Raw genomic sequence first — 15,001 nt, 5'->3', positions numbered from 1 at the left:
ATTCCCTTCACAGCCCTCAGTTAACCTGATCTCTTTAAACTCTAGATGGGAAAAGTATGTACATTAAAACAATTGGAGTTCAGGTTCTGCTAAGCATATTTATTTATTTGTTAAGTAGCCGTGAACTGTACAGTCAGACTATCATTATTGCAAAACCAACCCATTCAGGATAATAAAAGACCCTTCTGGTCCTCAGCACCCTGGAGTTATTGATTACATATGATATTTTTTGAAAAACAAATAAATGCATCTTTGATAAACATTCACAGTAGTGTACTTTTTACCTGAGCACACGACTCCTACATCCTCCTTGTGTTGACAGTCATGTTTTCCCCAGCCTGGAGAAGAGCAGCTCCACAGGGACATCTCATTCCCCTCACACTCCACCTCATCCAGCCATATGGGTCCAGAACCAGGACCAAACCAGGCTGGTACCTGCTGGTTACTGACAGCCACTCCACACTGCAGCTGTCTGCACACCACATGGGCATCTTTAATATCCCAGGAGTCATCACACACTGTCCCCCATGAGCCACTGTGAAAAACCTCCAGCCTCCCTGCACAGTCTCCCCCAGAACCCACCAGCCTGATGGACCCACGACCTGATATTCAGAGAAAGTAAAACACATTAGTGATCACTAACAACTGAAGAATCTGCCCAGATGTTGCTCTTCTCACCAAGGCAGGTGATTGACAGCTGTTGTGTGGAGCTGCAGTTGAGAGTTTGTGGAGAGCTGCAGTTCCCCAGATGAGCTTCACTCCCAGAGCACTGGAAGCCCGTCACACACTCATGACTGTGTTCAGAACTGGATGAAGAGGAGCCGGAGAAGTTCAGCACAGAGCCACAGCCCAGCTGTCTGCAGACCACAGAGGATTCAGTAAGACTCCAGGAGTCCAGCAGAACTCTCCTCCAGACCTGATGGATGGAAACTTCCACCTCCCCCTCACACTGTCTCTCTCCACACAACCGCACCAGACCATCATGAACAGCTAGAGAGGAATCTGAGTGAAAGATGTGACACTTAATTAAGATATTGCAAGGTCATTTATATAGGCAATTTATAACTTTTTTTTTTTTTTTTTCAATAAAATCCCCTCACTGGAGCAGATGACTCCAACATCTCGTCTATGAGAACATTCAGCTCGACTCCATGAAGAGATGGAACATTCTGAGAGTTTTGTTTCATTCCCGTCACAATCAAACACATCAGCCCAGATTTCACCACTTCCCTCTCCAAACCAGTCTGATCCCACAACAGACACAGCAATCCCACAATTCAGCTGTCTACAGAGGACACTGGCAGCTCTCATATCCCAGCATGCATCACACACTGTGCCCCATTTACTGAAGTACTGACGTTCAACTCGACCAGAACAGATGTCAGGACCATTGACCAATCTGAGGTCAGTGTAACCTGGACAAAGAACAGAGAGTTTACTAAAACAGCATGAAAAATGCAAAAAAAAAAAAAAAAAAGTTTTTAAAAATTGTTTATGATTATCTCAATAAGTTGAAAACTACTGCTCCATTACCAGAACATAACAGTCCAATACCATTCTCATGGGTACAGTCTTGTTTGAGAGAAGATGATGTTGGACAGAAAGATATATAAGATTCATTTCCTCTGCACTGAATCTCTTGTGTCCACATCTGAGCGTCTCCTTTGCCAAAAGCATCTTCTCCCAGCACCTGTACAGGAGCCCCACAGTCCAGCTCTCTACACACAACCTCTGCATCCTGCTGGTCAAAGGCAGCAGCACACACTGAAACCCACGTGTTTATTTGAAGTATCTCTAACCTCCCAGCGCACAAGTGAGGTCCATTGGTAAGTCTGGAATGTTTATGATCTGTTTTTATTACATTCAAAATGGTACAAAACAAAGAAAACACAGTTATTTGGAGTTATCGGCAGGCTTAAGAGCATAACATATAAAATTATACAATGTCATTCACCTGAGCAGATGACTCCAGCATCATCATTATGATCACAGGTAGGTTTACCCCATCCTGCTGATCCACAGTTCTTCAGTGTAGACTCCATTCCAAAACAAAATAAAACACTCATCCAGATTGTTCCTGATCCTGGTCCAAACTGAGCATCACCCAGAGCATCTACAGGTTCTCCACAGTCCAGCTCTCTACACACCACTGCAGCATCAGCCATATCCCAGTCATCATCACACACTGTTCCCCACTGACCTCTATGATGAACCTCCACTCTACCAGCACAAGGACTGTTACCACCAACCAGCCTCACATTCATTACATCTAAGAGAGTGTAATAGAAAGACAGAGAACAGCATTTATCATATTTAATATAATAGACCAATTTTGTTGTTTTTTTGATGGGTTCATATACAGTATATCTTTTCTCTCTTTCAGTTCAGCTCTTACCAGCACACACCAGTTCTACATTGTTGTTATGTAAACAGCTGTTTTCATGAAATAGTGATGTTGGACAGAGGTGAATCTGAGACTCATCTCCTCTGCACTGAATCTCTTGTGTCCACATCTGAGCATCTCCTTTTCCAAAAGCATCTTCTCCCAGCACCTGTACAGGAGCCCCACAGTCCAGCTCTCTACACACAACCTCTGCATCCTGCTGGTCAAAGGCAGCAGCACACACTGAAACCCACGTCTGATCATCAAGTATCTCTAACCTCCCAGAGCAGCGAGAACCTCCAACCAGCCTGACTTCTAAAGAAACAATACAACAGAAATAATAATAATAAAATAAAAAAAATCAATGACAAATAATTTATTTAAAAAGAATACTTGTGTGTACAGGTATGTATACAATTGATATATTACCATTGTTGCACAAAACAATAAAAAATATATTATTTAGGTTGCTTTAAGGCAGGGAGATAATCAGTTATAAATTAAATGAGGTTTGAAGCAGTTTACAGTACCTGAGCAGATGACTCCAGCATCTTCAGTGTGATCACAGTTGCTTTTACCCCATCCTGATGATCCACAGTTCTTCAGTGTAGATTCTGATCCAGTACAAGTGACAAAACTCATCCAGATTGGCCCTAATCCTGGTCCAAAATGAGCATCACTCAGAGCATCTACAGGTTCTCCACAGTCCAGCTCTCTACACACCACTGCAGCATCAGCCATATCCCAGTCATCACCACACACTGTTCCCCACTGACCTCTATGAAGAACCTCCACTGTACCAGCACAACGACTGTGACCGTTTACTAGTCTCACATTCACACCATCTATATATTGAAGAGAAAGCATGAGAGATGAAGAGACAATGAGAAACAGAGAGAAATAAAGAGTGAGTTAAAAGAAATCACGCAATGAGGAGGGAAAACATATTGATATCACATTAAGTTTCAATCTGGGGATTTGAAGTTTCAACCTGCACACACAAATTCAACATTGTTTCCATGAGAACAGTTGTTTTGGTGTGATGGTGATGTTGGACAGAGGTGAATCTGAGACTCATTTCCTCTGCACTGAATCTCTTGTGTCCACATCTGAGCGTATCCTTTGCCAAAATCATCTTCTCCCAGCACCTGTACAGGAGCCCCACAGTCCAGCTCTCTACACACAACCTCTGCATCCTGCTGGTCAAAGGCAGCAGCACACACTGAAACCCACGTCTGATTATCAAGTATCTCTAACCTCCCAGAACAGCGAGAACCTCCAACCAGTCTGACTCCTGAAAGAACAACACAGTTTAAAACTTAAAAATTAAAGTACTTGACAACATTTTGACATAGACATGAATAAAAAAAATAATAATAAAAATATATATTTAAAAAAAAATATATAGGGATATATTTTTTGCAAATAGCTTAAATTGATTCTTTCACAAATACAATTTTCTCCTTTTTCCGTTGTTAATGACATTTGTTCTGATAGATTATAAGTATTGTCTGTATGATGGGTACACTTAGCGGCCATGACATTAACTAGTGGTAATGTAATAGCATGTTTAAGCTATGATTCATGGGAACAGGATAATATGTCATGGCCATGAGATCATTTAGTTGAGGTAACAACATCTGTATGTTATGGCCTTGAGATCCTAAGTTGGAGGAATAACATCCTTTTCTCATGGCCACTATTACGGCGTATAACAAACCTGCCTGACCATAGCAGCCTGGGATAATCAAAAAAGTATATTATTACTAAATTAACTTTTTATATTGAATTAAGAATGACACAAAAGAGAGTGCAGAATTAAGATATGATTATATATTAGCCCTACATTATTATATTGTATTGAGCTATGTATAGACTATAGACTATATTCGAATGAGGTTTGAATAATTTGTTATCATCAATATATGTTAAAAGTAAATGGAAAAGGTTTTTTTTTTTGTGTGCGTTTAATTCATTTTATGAATTAAACAGCTCATAAACATACTTTATTACAAGAAAAAATAAATAAATAACCAGTTAAAAATAAAAGTATTATTTGTTTAATACATTTCTCCTCATATAGAACCTTCACCTATCAAACTGCCAAAATCATGTGAACCATTGAAATTTCAAAACACTTATGATGTAACAAAGCCTTGTTTACTGAAATCACGTGACTTTGGCGCTCTGAACCACTGATTCGAAACAAAAGATTCATAAAGTTTCATGAAGCAGTGTTTTGCCCATCACCTATCACTAGATATTGTTGAATAAAGTCATTATTTTGTTTTTTTGGCACACAAAAAGTATTTTCGTCACTTCATAAAATTAAGGTTGAACCACTGCAGTCACATGAACTGTTTTAAATACGTCTTTAGTACCTTTCTGGGCATCTGAAAGTATAAATTAACTTGCTGTCAATGCAGGCCTCATTGAGCCATCGGATTTCATCAAAAATATCTTAATTTGTGTTCTGAAGATGAACAAAGGTCTTACAAGTGTGGAACAACATGAGGGTGAGTAATTAATGACAGAATTTTTATTTTTGGGTGAACGAACCCTTTAAGTTGAAACGACTTAAACAGTCAGTTGATTGTACTTAATTTAAGGCAGCAACTTTTTTTACAGCGTACGTTTAATTGATATTTATATATGTACTGATAATTATCAATACATTTATCACTAATATATATATATATCACTAAAATAGGCTATTTATTTGTATTTTGTGTCACAACTATGTCAGTATAGCTGCTCAGTTCATCTGTCAGTCACCACTGTGACATTCACTGGCACACGCCAATGAAGACCGGATGTGCCAATAAGCATAGCGACATGTGACATTGGCTTCTCCTCTCCCTAGGGTTCTAAATAGAAACCCACTGAACCTTTTTTTAAGAGTGAATATCCCTGTTTGTCATGATCACATTACGCATTAAACTCGTGGCCACAAGAAGAAAAAAAAAAAGTAGTTTCCTCAACAATAGAATTAAAATGAAAATTCTCTACATTTTGGTGAAAAAGGGACAATTTTTGGTAATGTAATATTAAGGTGAGGTACTGTACAGAGAAGTTTACCTGAGCAGATGACTCCAGCATCTTCAGTATGATTACAATTGTTTTTACCCCATCCTGATGATCCACAGTTCTTCAGTGTTGACTCTGATCCAGTACATGTGGCAAAACTCATCCAGACTAGTCCTGATCCTGGTCCAAAATAAGCATCACCCAGAGCATCTACAGGTTCTCCACAGTCCAGCTCTCTACACACCACTGCAGCATCAACCATATCCCAATCATCACCACACACTGTTCCCCACTGACCTCTATGAAGAACCTCCACTCTACCAGCACAGCGACTGTGACCACCAACCAACCTCACATTTACACTGACTGTATATTAAATAAAGAAGTCAAGAGAAGGAGAGATAATAATGAACAGTCAGAAAAAGAGATTTAAAAGAATCACTCAAAGAGAGAGAGAAAATATTTCATACAGAGTCAAAAGATTTGACATTAGATTTTATAAAAGTAAAAGAAATCCACTCTAACCAGAACACACCAGTCCAACATGAGAACAGTTGTTTTGGTGTGATGGTGATGTTGGACAGAGGTGAATCTGAGACTCATTTCCTCTGCACTGAATCTCTTGTGTCCACATCTGAGCGTCTCCTTTGCCAAAAGCATCTTCTCCCAGCACCTGTACAGGAGCCCCACAGTCCAGCTCTCTACACACAACCTCTGCATCCTGCTGGTCAAAGGCAGCAGCACACACTGAAACCCACGACTGATCATCAAGTATCTCTAACCTCCCAGAGCAGCGAGAACCTCCAACCAGCCTGACTCCTGAAAGAATCCAGATAATTTTATTTATTTATTTATTTATTTATTTATTTGGGGAAAAAATAAACCTTGTTGTTGATGTATAAAAATATTTTATAGATTCCTAATATCATATTTATATGTAAGAGAAACACACACACACACACACCAAAAAAAAAAAAAAAAAAAAAAAATCATCAACAACAACAACAACAACAACAACAACAGAAATCTAACATTTTAAAAAGTGAAAGATTCAGAAAAATGTTAAAGAAACATGTCATAAATAGGTTTAATCTCATTTATTTATTAGCATAGATTTTAAGTGAAATACAGAGAAACAACAGTGAATGTTTAAACATGAACAATTGTGATTTGAGGTAAGCAAGATTTAGTTTGAAACAAATGTATTCAGCAAAGATGCAGTTTAAAATGGCAGTTAAGTCATTAAGAATGTTACAAAATATTTGTTTCAAATGCATGCTTTTAACTTTGTTCAAAGTATCCTTCAAACACACACACACACACACACACACACACACACACACACACTTCATTAAGCAACATAACCATTTTCAACTGTGCTGAAATGTTTCTTGAGCACCAAATATACAAATGATTTCTGAAGGATCATGTGACACTGAAAACTGGGGTAATGTCTGCTAAAAATTCAGCTTTGCATCACAGGAAAAAAATACATCTTAAAATATATTAAAATAGAAAACAGTTATTTTAAACTGTAATAATAGTACAGTTTCAGCTTTGATGGGTATAAGCGACTTCTTTCAAAAACGTAATCTTACTGACCCCAAACTTTAAAATATTTTACATTTTATGCAGTTGGTGAAAAGCAGACTATTTTTAGTTATGTAATAATACGGTGCAGAATGGAGCAGTTTACCTGAGCAGATGACTCCAGCATCTTCAGAATGATCACAGTTGCTTTTACCCCATCCTGTTGAGCCACAGTTTTTCAGTGTAGATTCTAATCCAGTACACGTGACAAAACTCATCCAGATTGGTCCTGATCCTGGTCCAAAATGAGCGTCACTTAGAGCATCTACAGGTTCTCCACAGTCCAGTTCTCTACACACCACTGCAGCATCAGTCATATCCCAGAGATCATCACACACTGTTCGCCACTGACCTCTATGAAGAACCTCCACTCTACCAGCACAGCGACTGTGACCACCAACCAACCTTACATACCCACTGTCCTTTTGTGCAGCAGAACAATGAAAGACTGTGAGAGAGAGAAAAAAGAAAGAGGAAAGGATATTAACAACAAAGCATAATAAACAGTACATAATATGTGCCAGTTAGACAACAAGTCAGCTGCAGTATCTAATTCCATATAAATGTTTGAATTGAGATCAATTCTTCCTCTGAAAGTATAAACCTACTGGTGATGAGTTTTATTAGAAACATCAGACTCCTCATCGTCGTCTTCTGCTTGACGCGCACCATTTCTTCAGCTCAGAGCGTGGCACAAGATTCTTTTCTGTCCCTCGAATACACTGAAGAACATGGGTACTGTCAGCCCCCTAAAGAGGAGAGCCCTAAAACTTTCCAATCAGGTTCATCATTACCTTATTAGACACAACAGAGGAAATCATCAAACAACTTCAGTGGCAAATCAGAGGAGGTATTTCTGATTTTCACCATATTTATCAGAAGAACGTCAGCTCTGAAGAGAACTCCTCCTCCCTATCAAGACACTTCACTGAGGATGCACACACACACACACACACACACACACACACACACACATTAGAGGCAAAAATAGTCACACATAATTTGGGAGACTTTGAAGATTTCAGAGAGAGGAAGCACCTTATATTATATACAGCATCAGACCCAAACACCTGCTGATACAAATACTGATAACTGCTCAGTTCAAACATCATAACATGTAAAAAATATATTTATGTTGAATATATATACACACACATACAGGGCTAAATATTTTAATATTTTTATTATGTCAAAACAATTTACTATCCCAAATTAAAGCTAAATTTGCAACCCTGATCCCCATTTTAGCATAGTTTTTATTATTATTTAATTTGATAAATTTTAATGTTTGTTGTTAGAAAAACCCACAAATCAGTTGTAAATATAAAGTTTTCATTCACTATAACACACTGAACTTAGCAACCTTGGGCAATGTTCATGTGCATTGAATGTGTAAAGCGTTACTCACCCAAAAGGTGGCAGCAAAACACTTGTTCAAATAGAGGGCAGCAAAAACGAGCGGATGAACGTCTTGTCCTTGTCTTGACAGGAGCGTCTCAGTGCTTAGGTAGTTGCTCTCAGCTTCCTTCAGCTTCCCATTAAGATGGAGGATGGCCCCGAGATTCATCAGAGCTGCTGGATGCTGGGAGAACGAGAACAGGAGACAGGAATCATTGGTGGGTATAGAATTAGGCAATAAAAAAAAAAAAAAAAAACCCAGAACATTCTAAAAAGCAGATGCAACAGATATGATGGAAGACTTAAGAAAATCTGCAAGGTAACTGCAAGGTACAAAAGTATCCATATCATCTAACAAAATGGCTGAAGGCAGCACTTTATTATTATTATTATTATTATTATTATTATAACAATGATAACAAGTATGTGATAATGAGCCCAAGATTAAAATAATAATAATAATAATTTTACAGATATACAGTCAAACCAAAATTTATTCAGACACCTTGAACATTTCATTCATTAATACAGTTTATTCACTATAGTTTAAAAAAAAAAAAAAATGGTAAAATATGACAAAATCTCAGAGTTAAACTGCATCAGAAAAAAAATTAATCTTAATTATGTCAGATAACACTTAAGCAACACATGGTCAGGTCAAAGTGTCTGAATAATTTTTGGTTCCAAATTTTTATCAATTTTACTGGTAGTCCACTGTATGAAGAATTTTTGGGTATAATATGTCACAGTTTCAACTGTGTCAACAAGAATAATTAATTAGCTCAGTTGTTAGAAAATAATTTAAAGTAAAATTAATATGTCCACATTTGGCAAGCAACTGTGGAATAAGCAGAACAAAACTGGTCATTATCACAAAATAAACCCCCAGAGGGTGATCAATGATGATGAAATAAGTGGAGTCCACCTGATGCAATAGTGTGCAGATGTAGCCATGTGAATGAAGATCAGATTCGCAGAAGCAAGCAAAAACACAGAGACACTAAAGCAAAGAGAGCGAGAGTGGAGGATGGAGGAGGACATGAGGCACAATGAACCTCTGCTGCTTCACTGTGGGATGTTTCTTTTAGTTTTAAATTACATAAATTGTTTGTGAGAGTGTACATTGAGAGTGTACCGAGGCCACATTACAAGACATAATTCAAAATAGCAGTAATGGTCAATTTACAAAAAAAAAAAAAAAAAAAAAACTTGAAGGTTTCGCTTAAATTTCAAACAAATTGTGGTCGTTGAAAAAGACCTACAGCAGCAGCAAACAGACTGGAGCAGCTTGAGCACAGAGAGACTCTTGACAGGAAGACAGGATTCTGAAGAAGACACTTTTAGATCACAACAAATATCAATAATAACCTATAAAAAGTTTTGAAAGTAACATGCGAGCCATGAGATTTAAGATTTCCCACAGATAAAGTCAAGTCAAGCCACCTTTATTTATATAGCCCTTTATACAATACAGATTGTTTCAAACCATTACCATGATAAACAGGATTCAATGATGCAAACAGAGTTCAATTCTACTGTAAAGCAGCTAAAGACAACAGTTCAGTGCTGATTCAGTTTGGTTCAATAACTGTGTAAAGTTCATAAATTATGGAATGAGTTCAATAAAGCAGAAAACAGTGATGTCATCATCCAGCTCAGTTCAGTCTGATAGTGTCAGTGCAGTCAAATCAATAATATTGTTGAATATTAAGTGTCCCCAACTATGCAAGCCAAAAGGCGACAGTGTCAAGGAACCCAAACTCCACTGGTGACAGAAATAGATGAAAAAGTCTTGGAGAAACCCTTACAAGAAACATTCTGGATTTTTTTACAAAAAAAATAAAAATAAAAATAAAATAAAATAAAATAAAATAAAATAAAATAAAATAAAATAAAATAAAATAAAATAAAATAAAATAAAATAAAATAAAATAAAATAAAATAAAATAAAATAAAATAAAAAAATAAAATAAAAAAATAAAATAAAATAAAATAAAATAAAATAAAATAAAATAAAATAAAATAAAATAAAACTGATAGCAGTAAAAGACTGTAAACAACTGAAATGCTCTGGATCAATGCTCTGAACAGTCATTATCAAGGTCTATATAAATCAAAGCATAATCTCCAAATCTCCAACACTTTTAAATACAAACCAGCATGAATAGTCAATAGCCAAATGCCTAGAAATGCATATTCATTTTTCAAGATCTATTTTGTCAGTGTAATACTTGGGACTGCAAAGTTTAAAGTTTATTTTTTCTGCTTAACAATTTTGAGTTAACAGAACATACTTATAATAAAAAAAAAACATTAGAAAATCACAACAGATAAATTCAATATGGAAGTCAACTATATTAAAAATTTCTCTAAAATACAACCACATCAAAAGACAGACAACAGAAAAATGAAGATAATGAATCAGATATTCTTAAAAGAGTCATTCTTGTCTGTAATTAACATTCTTTAGCTGTAATCAGAACAATTCAGGAATCAGGAGTAGATGAGCATTATGATCTCCCAAATAATGAGAAAGATCTTTCTCTTTAAAAAATGCTGTTGGATTAAAGATTCAATATATACATTTTTGTAATATTTAGTAATCTTTTTGTGTGATGTAATGCAATTTAGTTCTTATTAGGAGAGTTCTTCAGTTCTATTGGTGTAAATGTACAACATCACAGCCACTGAATAACATTTATGCAAACATCCTATTTCAGGTTATTTATGCTTTCTGCTTTCTGTTATGTTTTCTAACAGATTTTTAACAAATGTTCAGAAAACATATTTGTGCAAGACATTGTAACTATCATGTTTTGTCACTGAAAGACTCTCCTACACCTCAATTATTTGACATGAACAAAAAGAGGAAATAAGTGTAAGAAACATTTAACTCTGACTGATTCTTAACACTGAACTGTGGAAATCATGACAATAAACAATGTTTAGAAATTATAATGTTAGCAGTAATTCATTTATGAAGATTGTGTTAATGACCATATTTAAGTAGTTTATCAAAGAATATTGAAAAGGGAATGAAAGGCAACTCTATCTCCCAGTTTCAGACAAGGCTTAAGCTAGTCCTAGACTAAAATGCATGTTTGAGTTGTTTTAACTGAAAACAACTTGCACTGACATTTCTTAAAATATGTCAGTGCCATTGTTTTGTCTCAAGATGCACACCAGTCATGTTATTTTTCAAGAGTACATTTATAAAAACTACTTAAATGCCATAATTGAACTAAGGCCTAATCTTGGCTTAATCTAAGCCCTGTATGTGAAACCAGGCCTAAAAATATTGTTTCAAAATTTTGTTAAATTCAATTAAAAAAAAAATTTAAAAAAACATCCAGAAGCTGTAATGAACAGTGGCAGTAGGCGTGGCCATTAAGTCATACAGTTTCTCTCTCATTGTTTGACTCCTCCACATCATAGTCTGCATTAAAGAAAAACAACAACAACAAAGTTCAATATTGTGATTGAGTTAAATTAGCAAATGACTATTAAAATTGTATTAAATAATGAGGTGTGTTCAAATTTTGAGTATATATATATATATACACACACACACACACACACACACACATATATATATATATATATCATATATATATATATATATATACACACACACATATACATATACATATATATATATATATATATATATATATATATATATATAAAATATAAATATAGTGGTGTGGGCAATTCAGTTTCAGCTCACAAAGGGATCAATTCATAAACTGAGTCTTAAAAATGAAATACATTACAATATATTTAATAAGTGTAGGAATCATAAAACAAAAAGGTTAGGCCTACCTAACAAGTTTCTCAAGTCTTCAGTGATACTCCACACATCATCATACTCCTCCTGATCCCCCTCTTTACACATGTAAAATATAAAAAAGCTCATTTAATACAGCTTGTGTCACTGATGTCACTGATCTCTTTCCCCTCATGACTGTCTGAGATTATTAGATTAAACCTGAAGCCATGATTATTCATTAATGGTAGAAGAGCTTGTTCAACATATCTTAGAAAACATGTAGATTAAAAATGAAGTTGTGTGACTCACCCATTACACATTGAGAGCACTGTCCATTAATGATGACATCATCATAATTCTCTGGTGTGTCCACTACACACACACACACACACACACACACACACACACACACACACACACACACACACACACACACACACACAGACACACACACACACAACATAAGCTCTTAAATATTACTTTAAGCTACTAAAATAACATTTTATCTGAACTTGTCTCACCTTCAAGAAAAAAAAAAAGGTGTAAAAAGAGCAAAATTATATCTAAAAAACAAACAAAATAAGCAACAACCCCACCTTTTTCAGTACCATTGGTCTGTCCACTGGTAATGACATCATCATAGTCCTCTGGTGTGTCATCTACAAATTTAACATGAAATCAATGCCATCAAGCTCAAAACAAACTTGAATATATACATTAATATGTAGATTGTAAAATTACAGAGAGAGAACTTCAACTACATAGTACACCTGTCTCACGATCTGGTTTTGGTCCATCAAAGATGATTTCCTCATAGTATCCTGATGTGCATGTATTCGCCCTCTCTTCAACATCAGAACAAAATTTTAATGTCAAATAATAAAGATATTTGCAATAAAATAAATGCAGACAGTGAGATCATTTTAATCTAGTAATGAAATCACTCGACCAGTTTACAAGGACAATGTCCTATTATGCCATTGCTATTCAAAACATCAGACTCTATTATATTAGCATTGTATATTGTGTTTTTTTTTTTTCTTTCTTTTTGATAATTTGTAAATCACCTCTCTAACCTGAGAGAAGTGAATCCACATCTTCATGCCCAGGACGCAGATCTTCAGAGATGAGACTCCCTGTTAAAGGAGAGAGGAACAGAACAAAAACAGACTGAATTCTCATATACTTTGGGTCATACAGCTCTGTGGATTGATACAGTATATGATTATAATTGATTATGCAGATGTTGCTGATGTCGCTGTTAATTAATGATGAAGTGATAGAGATACATAATTAACACTGAAGGATGAAATATCTCACTTAGTAACAAAACTAACACAGATGACTGAGGTTTTTGCTTGATGGCATTTCTTTTCTCAGCGAGGATTTCAGAATTATCTAAACACATGAATCAGTTTCATTCCAATCAATCAAACGTGCCCTGTGAAGTGGAGTTCACAGGATATTCCATTAACTTAAGTGAGATTCCATTCCAAAGGGAGCATATATGATCAGTATGAATGGCAATGAAAAAGGGAAAATGAAATAGGGAATAAGGGTTCATCGATACATCACTTCACAGGAAGTGGAGAGGGAAATTTACTCAACTGTCATTGTGCATCACTCCAGTACTTAAAGAAGTTTGAATGAAATAAACACCAAGGAATGGACGTTTTAATTAATTTAATTCGTCCCATGTGTGGTTTGTACATGATTGTTAATGGTTACAATGTGCACAAAAAATTATCAATCTCCCATGATGCCTCACCTGTATGAGTTAAGTGATCGTGTCTGTGATAAATTTCCTCATAAACTACCTCACTTGGAGCCCTGTGTAGTCCTGTGTACCAGTCAGAGAGAGCTGTGAGTGCAGACAGACAAACCTGCTGTCAGTTCACAACACATGACTGATCACACACTGAATAAGACACAATATGACAGTCTCTGGATCTCTCCTACCTCTCCTCATCACTCTGTTCTGCTGAATCAGTATAAGCAGTAGCACTAAGAGCAGTAAGAGCACAACTCCCAGTACAATCACAAGCACAGAGAGAGACGCTGCTGGAGGAGTTTGTGGATGAGATACTGATGTTGAGCTCACTGTCTGAGAAACTAGAGGAGAAGATGGTGTTGTTGTGGCAGGAGTAGTGGACACTGACAAATCTGTCAAAACAGACAGACACATACAAAATCATGCAAATGCACAAACATTATTAGGACTAAAATTATGTGAAAATTAAAAAATAAATTTCATCAGTGTTTTGCTGTGACCTGCACAGGTGAGTCCAGCGTGCTCTTTGTGGGAGCAGTCAGTGTGGTTCTTCAGGGAGAGAGGACAGTCCCACAGGTGAATCTCATTCCCTCTGCACTCGACTCTGTTCAGCCACACAACACCTTCACCAGCACCAAAGACTGAATTCCCATCAGCCCTCAGTGCTGCTCCACAACCCAGCTGCCTGCAGACCACCTGAGCATCGCTGATGTCCCACAGATCATCACAGACTGAGCCCCACACAGCGTTATGATACACCTCCAGCCTCCCAGAGCACCGGCCCTCCCCTCCACTCAGTCTGAGAGGAACATGATCTAAATCACAGAAATCAACCATCACTGACCAGCGTCAGGACAGCATCTACAATAACACATTTGCATCACATTTTATAACTATTTAAAGTTGTGATAATAAACTCATAATAAACTTACCTGAACACTGTCTCTGGTGAGGAGATGGTGAGGTAAAACATGTCAGATGACTCTGAGGAGATTCAGGATTCTCCTTCTCTGAGATTAAAACAATAAAATTTCATTGACCACCAAAGAGAAAAATCATTAAA

The 15,001-nt window shown here is 36.4% G+C and overlaps 4 protein-coding genes and 1 long non-coding RNA gene across 6 annotated transcripts in view; all 5 read right to left on the bottom strand.

The window, feature by feature from the left end:
• The window catches only part of LOC127511427 (scavenger receptor cysteine-rich type 1 protein M130-like), a 28,721-nt gene that overhangs the window by 8,164 nt on the left and 5,556 nt on the right, over nt 1-15,001 (bottom strand). The window contains exons 9-10 of the mRNA XM_051892235.1: nt 14,871-14,948; nt 14,439-14,753 (exon numbers count right to left, since the gene is read on the bottom strand). Of these exons, the coding sequence (XP_051748195.1) occupies nt 14,439-14,753; nt 14,871-14,948 (393 nt within the window). The remainder of the gene's footprint in view (nt 1-14,438; nt 14,754-14,870; nt 14,949-15,001) is intronic.
• LOC127510402 (soluble scavenger receptor cysteine-rich domain-containing protein SSC5D-like) lies at nt 649-2,523 on the bottom strand. The gene is made up of 3 exons (XM_051889898.1): nt 1,955-2,523; nt 1,534-1,848; nt 649-1,415 (listed from the first exon to the last, which is right to left on the bottom strand). Exons 1-3 carry the CDS (start codon nt 2,262-2,264, stop codon nt 1,060-1,062), a joined length of 981 nt encoding a protein of 326 aa, XP_051745858.1. The 5' UTR covers nt 2,265-2,523; the 3' UTR covers nt 649-1,059.
• LOC127510406 (scavenger receptor cysteine-rich type 1 protein M130-like) lies at nt 2,665-5,672 on the bottom strand. Its single transcript, XM_051889903.1, has 3 exons — nt 5,462-5,672; nt 3,375-3,677; nt 2,665-3,228 (listed from the first exon to the last, which is right to left on the bottom strand). The coding sequence occupies exons 1-3, from the start codon at nt 5,670-5,672 to the stop codon at nt 2,873-2,875; spliced, it is 870 nt and encodes a 289-aa protein (XP_051745863.1). The 3' UTR covers nt 2,665-2,872.
• Nucleotides 5,655-7,917, bottom strand: LOC127510410 (soluble scavenger receptor cysteine-rich domain-containing protein SSC5D-like). 2 transcript variants are annotated; one of them, XM_051889911.1, is made up of 4 exons: nt 7,609-7,917; nt 7,107-7,448; nt 5,946-6,229; nt 5,655-5,776 (listed from the first exon to the last, which is right to left on the bottom strand). In XM_051889911.1, the coding sequence occupies exons 1-4, from the start codon at nt 7,670-7,672 to the stop codon at nt 5,768-5,770; spliced, it is 699 nt and encodes a 232-aa protein (XP_051745871.1). In that variant the 5' UTR covers nt 7,673-7,917; the 3' UTR covers nt 5,655-5,767. The 2 variants fall into 2 exon arrangements, with proteins under 2 accessions (XP_051745871.1, XP_051745870.1); XM_051889910.1 differs by lacking the exon at nt 5,655-5,776 and having other exon boundaries at nt 5,920-6,229; nt 7,609-7,756.
• Nucleotides 9,828-13,814, bottom strand: LOC127510416 (uncharacterized). Its single transcript, XR_007929614.1, has 6 exons — nt 13,235-13,814; nt 12,938-13,012; nt 12,764-12,826; nt 12,477-12,539; nt 12,221-12,283; nt 9,828-11,834 (listed from the first exon to the last, which is right to left on the bottom strand). It is a non-coding gene; the product is annotated as an uncharacterized LOC127510416 (long non-coding RNA).

This window comes from Ctenopharyngodon idella, chromosome 4 (genome assembly GCF_019924925.1).
Source record: "Ctenopharyngodon idella isolate HZGC_01 chromosome 4, HZGC01, whole genome shotgun sequence".
Lineage (NCBI taxonomy): Eukaryota > Metazoa > Chordata > Actinopteri > Cypriniformes > Xenocyprididae > Ctenopharyngodon > Ctenopharyngodon idella.
The sequence above is the reverse complement of the archived record's forward strand: the minus strand, read 5'-3'. Positions and strand labels throughout refer to the sequence as shown.